The sequence below is a fragment of the Marmota marmota genome, unplaced genomic scaffold, assembly GCF_001458135.2.
Source record: "Marmota marmota marmota unplaced genomic scaffold, marMar, whole genome shotgun sequence".
Lineage (NCBI taxonomy): Eukaryota > Metazoa > Chordata > Mammalia > Rodentia > Sciuridae > Marmota > Marmota marmota.
In genome coordinates, this window is record NW_025999898.1 from 2,617,377 (window position 1) to 2,623,065 (window position 5,689).

Consider the following 5,689-nt stretch of genomic DNA (forward strand, 5'->3'; position numbering starts at 1 on the left):
GGAGGGGGGATGGTAGAGGATAGGAAAGGTAGCAGAATACAACAGTTACTAATAGGGCATTATGTAAAAATGTGGATGTGTAACCGATGTGATTCTGCAATCTGTATTTGGGGTAAAATTGGGAGTTCATAACCAACTTGAATCTAATGTATGAAATATGATATGTCAAGAGCTTTATAATGTTTTTCAACAACCAATAAAAAAAAATTAAAAAAAAAAGAATATTGAAGATCTACAAAATGTTGTGCATAGTGCAATCAAGTTTTGTAAATATGTGATGCTTATTTATAGATAATTATGTGTAACATTTTATACATAACTTCATTATATTTAATGTCTGAAAGAATATATATGCCAAATGTTAACAGCAACAATTTACAGAATATGATTTAGGAATAAAACGTTTTTTTCTCTTAGCCTTTTTATAGTGCCTTCTTTTCCCCCAAATAGAGGATTTGTTTCAGAACAGACTCCCCCATGGATACCAAAACCCTCCAGTGTTCAAGTTCCTTATACAAAATTTATTCATAATTAGAAAAAATGAATATGAGCAGGACTGACATCTAACCTGTGAATGTCAAAGAGGCTGTTTTCAAAGAGTAAGTGACTCTTCTGCCAAGTGGGTTTTTCTTTTTCCTTTTCTGCAATCAACAAAAACATAACCTGAAATCTTGGCTTTTGTATTCAAGTTGTAGTTTTTATAATTTATTACATATAGAAAGATGTCCATAATATAAACTTACATAGTACAGGTATAGGTAGAAGACAATCTCAGCAGGTGATTTTCTATTTTAACTTTAACACATATTTATTAGGATCTCCAAAGAACCAAGGTAGACTTTATGAAGGAGGTGATATAAAAATGCTATCTGAGGGGCTGGGGCTGTAGCTCAGTGGAGAGTGCTTTTCTAGCATGTGTGAGGCACTGGGTTCCATCCTTAGCATCACATAAAAATAAATAAAATAAAGGCATACTGTCCATCTGCAACTACAAATTTTTTTTATTTTCTGGCATGACAGAGTAACTTGCATGGGCAGTGACAGGGAAACATGAATAGTCCAGTTTAGATGAATATTTACTATATATTTTCTTATAATTCCTTAGTTACTGAACACCTCCCCTGTGTCACACACATGGCTTTAGGCACTTTCAGACATTGCAGTGAGGAAAAATTAGTCCCTATTCCAATTCCAGTTGTAGTTGTAGGGGACTTGTTTCAGAATATACTCCCCCATGGATATCAAAACCCTGAAGTCCCTTATACAAAATGGCATGGTAAACATGGCCTGTGTATATCTTCTTGTATGCTTTAGGTCATCTCTAGATTAGTTATAATATCTAATATAATTTAAAAGCTGTATAGTTTTTATATGGTATTGTTTAGGGAATAGGTAACAAAAATATATACATGTTTGCTACAGATGAAAATTTTTAAATATCTTTGATCCATGGTTGGTTGAATCTGAAGATAGAGAACCTGCAGATGTACACAATGTGTTCAGAAGGAAAACAAATCATAACAAAGAGATAAAAGGACCAGGAAGAGGAAGGGTGATCACAGAGATCCTTTCCTGTTGGTGTCAATGACAGAGGGACCCAGCCACATGATGTTTGAGGGAAGGGCCTCCCAGGTATAGAGAACAGCAAACAAAAAATCTCCTGATAGAGAAGCATGAAGAGAATGAGAACAAGGACCCAGGACTATGTAAACACCACTGAATCCAGCAGCAGGAATTCTTCTAATTTACCATAAAAGTAAGAACACTGGACTAGGAATCAGGATATCTACATTTAAGGCTTAAGTCTGCTATAATTAGCTTTGTTTCCTTGGGCAAGTCACTTTGACTTTCTAGAACTCAATTGCCTGTGTGTCAAATGCAAGTAATAATCTTTATCCATCCCTACAGGTGAATCTTAAAAGGAAATAGAAAATGTAAAATTGTTTAGAGCAACTACAGTTGTATTGGAAGGAGGGTGTGACTATGAAGGCCACCAATGGTTGGGGAAATAATTAATTGACATCTCCCTAATTTTTGGCCTTTTTCATCATTTTGGGTTTCCTGGCTTCATGTGACTAGCTCCTCTTCCAATACTACCAGCTGTTCCACACATAGGATACAACTGGAGCACAAAGTCTTAATGGTCTCTGAGGGGAGGGACTGAGAGGAGATTCTGGGGAGCTCTGCTCATCTCAGGTCCTTGGTTCCTTCTATGACCTTTAGTGAAACCCATAACATGAGCCTTATCAATAGTGAGTTTGGTACATTCAGAGGTCACTATTTGGAAAGAAGCACTCAAATGAAAGTATTAAACAAGGAATTTTGTTGTCCCCAAAGTAGGTAATACATGAGGTGGCTTGTGTACCCTTAAAGTCAATTTGGAGCCCCCTCTGAAAGCCCAATTGCAGAAAACATGATGTATAAGAATTGTCTGTAGAAACCCCTATAAAATGTCCATATGACCTGGAGGTGGCTTTATATTTCACTTTTTAATTATTATTATTTTTTATTTTTTTAGTTGTAAATGGATCTTTTATTTTATTTATTTATATGTGGTGCTGAGGATCGAACCCAGGGCCTCACACATGCCAGGCAAGTGCTCTACCACTGAGCCACAACTCCATCTCCCCATTTATATTTCTGACTGGTGTGTGTATGTGTGTGTGTGTGTGTGTGTGTACACGTGCATTTTAAGGGATGGACTCAGCCAGGCAAGTCCAAACTTCTGGGGCCAGGAGAGAATGTATACAGAGAAGTGGAGAGGGTCCAAGGGAGAGGGTCCAAGAAAGAGGGTGAAGTTCAGGGACTTGTACATACCTGCCCTCCCTCAAGGTGCCAGAGAACAAGGCAATGGTTCTCTGAGGCCTCTATTAGAGGAACAGTGAGAGAAACTTCCATTTATCTATCATTTGCTGTGATTTAATGAACACAGCTTGACAAATATCTCCCTTAATCCTCGTAACACTCCTATGACATACGTGCTATTATTTCCAGTTCATAGATAAGGAAACAGAGATATTAAGAAATCCCCAGGTTACACCCAGCTAATGAAAGCAGAACTAGAATTTGAACCCATTGCTCTTAACCACACATTAAAAATATGTGCCAAATGGGGAGCATGTCCCAAAGGGGAAAATAAAAGAGTGAAGAACCTCTAGAAAGAAGCTTGAGACCCTGGCTTCTAACCCCTGCTTCACCCCAACTCACTGTACCACACTGACAATTCCCCTTTCCCCTCTATCTACTGCTCGTTTGTGGAACCTTGTGCTTCCCAGCAACCCACCTCTACTTGCATCTTCTTGATTCCTTGGTCTATCGGCTTCCGTCATCCTTTCTGTGATTCCAGCATCATGCAACTGGCCCCTTTTCTTACATTTCCAGCTGTGCCAGATTCAAGTTTTGACTGGAACCCAAAGTCCCTGTGGGTGGAACGACTGAGAGGAGATTCCAGGAAGCTCTGCTCAGCTCAAGCTCCTTGGCTCTTTCTATGTGATCTTTAGCAAGGACCATATTGCACAATGAGCTTGGTACTTTCGGAAGTCAAGAAAACATATACTTCCCTCTCAGAAGGTACATAATTTAGGTGATAGCCTAAATCATGCCAAGACATTCCTCCTGTTAAAAAAATGTTAAAGGGAACAAGCTATCTGAGTGTACACATTAAAACTATAATCATAGCTTCACAGTAAAACCTAGAGATGAAATCTCAGTGCCTCTGAGGAAGCCAATTGGTCTGCAATACCAAATCTGCTCACTTCAATTGCAACATTTTCGGCTTTTTTGAAGATCTGAATTAAAAAGTAGCTTGAACATGAACCCTGGAAACTCCACTATTTATTAAATAACTCACCCCCTGCCTTTTACAAATCAGACACTGATGTTAAGTAAAGTCTCATTACTTAACTAAAACCAGAACTCTAGGCCTCTGACCTAAAGTTGCTTCTTTGACACTTGTCCCCATTTTATCCCTTCAGTTTCTGAACCCTGTGGAATTTTACTTTAAAATATCTGTCCTAGCATTTTCCTAATCACTATCCACAGCAGCTGCCCCCAGATCAGGCCACCTCATTTCTCCCTGGCTTATTATAACGGACTCTGTGGTCTTTCTCCTTTAAGTCTCCCCCTCCTCCAAACCATCCTACTGGATGTGCCATGCCACTCTTTGATCCAGAGAGCTGACAGGCACTCCCCAAATATTACCAAAGAAAACCCAAAGGTCCTCCACTATCTGGTACTAACCTGTTTTCCAGTCCCCCTTCTCACTCTGCCTCTTTTCCTGACATATCTTAAGTCTAGCTCAACTGGTTTGTTTTCTGCTCCTAGTATCACCTTTCTATTTCTACAACTGAACAGTATTGTTTCTTCCACCACGTCTTCAGGACCTCCCTATTTATTGCCCCATCTGCCACCTCCACCTATCTGAATTCTACTATCTTGCTATGCCCTATGACCTTGAGGAACATCTTTATACTCCACTCCCAGTGGAAGTAATTGCTCCCCTCTGGACCCCACCTCCCATTTTTCTGTGATCCTGTGCTGGGTGGATCTACCTTAGGTCTAAGTACTTATGCACCTGCTTTCTATCCTAGCAAGATACACACCTTGTCAAAAATACAATGCATAATAGATTGGTCTGTTTGTGTCCTACACACCCAGTATAGTGCTTTTTGCATTAATTCATTTATTCATTCATACATTAATAATTTATTGAAGAGAGCTTGGGAGTCCAACAGATTTTAGTGTGTATTTATATTCTATCACAGGCCTGTATTATGATCTTGAGCAAATTACTTAATAATTCTGAGACTTAGTTTTTCTTCTTTGTAAAATAGAGATAACAACACCTATTTATAATACCTGATTAGTAATATGCAGTATATGTTTAGCACAAAGCCTTGAGTGTTCATTAATTCAATACTGTTCATGATGACAAACATAGTTCATATTACACGCCTGGAATTGTGAAGAATGCTGGGCATACAGAAATAAATAAAACTAGGCATACCTTTGAAGACTCAGAGACTAGCAGGGAGACAAACAACAAGGAAACAGCTCACCCCATATCCACACAGAGTGATAAGTACTATGACAAAGAGATGCACATGTTCCTCTGGAGCTTCCAGAAATGGCATTAAATGGGAACTGTGCCTTGGAAAGAAGGTCAGAGAGATAGAGCTCCCCAGAATAGCAATGTGAGCACCATTTGAAAAGACCAGTGATAAAGATCTAGGGGAAAGAGGTAAACTAGGACATCAGGACAGAAGGAACTGCATAGGACAAACAGCAGAGTCAAGTTAGAGCATGTCTGCATCTGCAAACAGCTGGGGCTCAATGAGGGTTTGCCAAAGGGGAGACAGCTGAGAATAGAGAGGAAAGCCCTGGGATTCTTTGCCACAGTCATGCTGTATGAGTTGGAGTGTCACCCCAGCACTGGGCTCAGTGTCATCAGATGATCCATGGGATTGGACCCTAGGATTCTGAGATACAGAAAATAACACCAAGTTTTTGGGTTGTCCTCCTTCATTCCTCCAGCTCAATCATGGGTGGGCATGTTTTTACCTGCTCTATTTGGGAGGAGTTTGGCCTGCAGAAGCTGGCACCACCCTCTTTGAATCACACCTATCTCTGAAACAAGAAACACTAATTGCCTTGTAAGAACTGTCACACCCTCTTCCTGGGAAATGTGAGA

The 5,689-nt window shown here is 39.6% G+C and overlaps 1 protein-coding gene across 2 annotated transcripts in view; it reads right to left on the reverse strand.

Annotated features, from left to right (window-relative positions):
• Positions 1–5,037, reverse strand: part of LOC107158499 (sodium/glucose cotransporter 1) — a 95,068-nt gene extending 90,031 nt beyond the window's left edge. The window contains exon 1 of one of the 2 annotated variants that reach the window (XM_048798297.1): positions 5,006–5,037. Coding sequence is in view for 1 of the 2 variants with exons in the window: in XM_048798296.1 (XP_048654253.1) it covers positions 3,284–3,295 (12 nt within the window). In the remaining variant the exon portion in view is untranslated. Of the gene's footprint in view, positions 1–3,283; positions 3,407–5,005 lie in introns of those variants that run through there. The other variant, XM_048798296.1, reaches the window with a different exon arrangement.
• Positions 5,038–5,689: the final 652 nt, after the last annotated feature.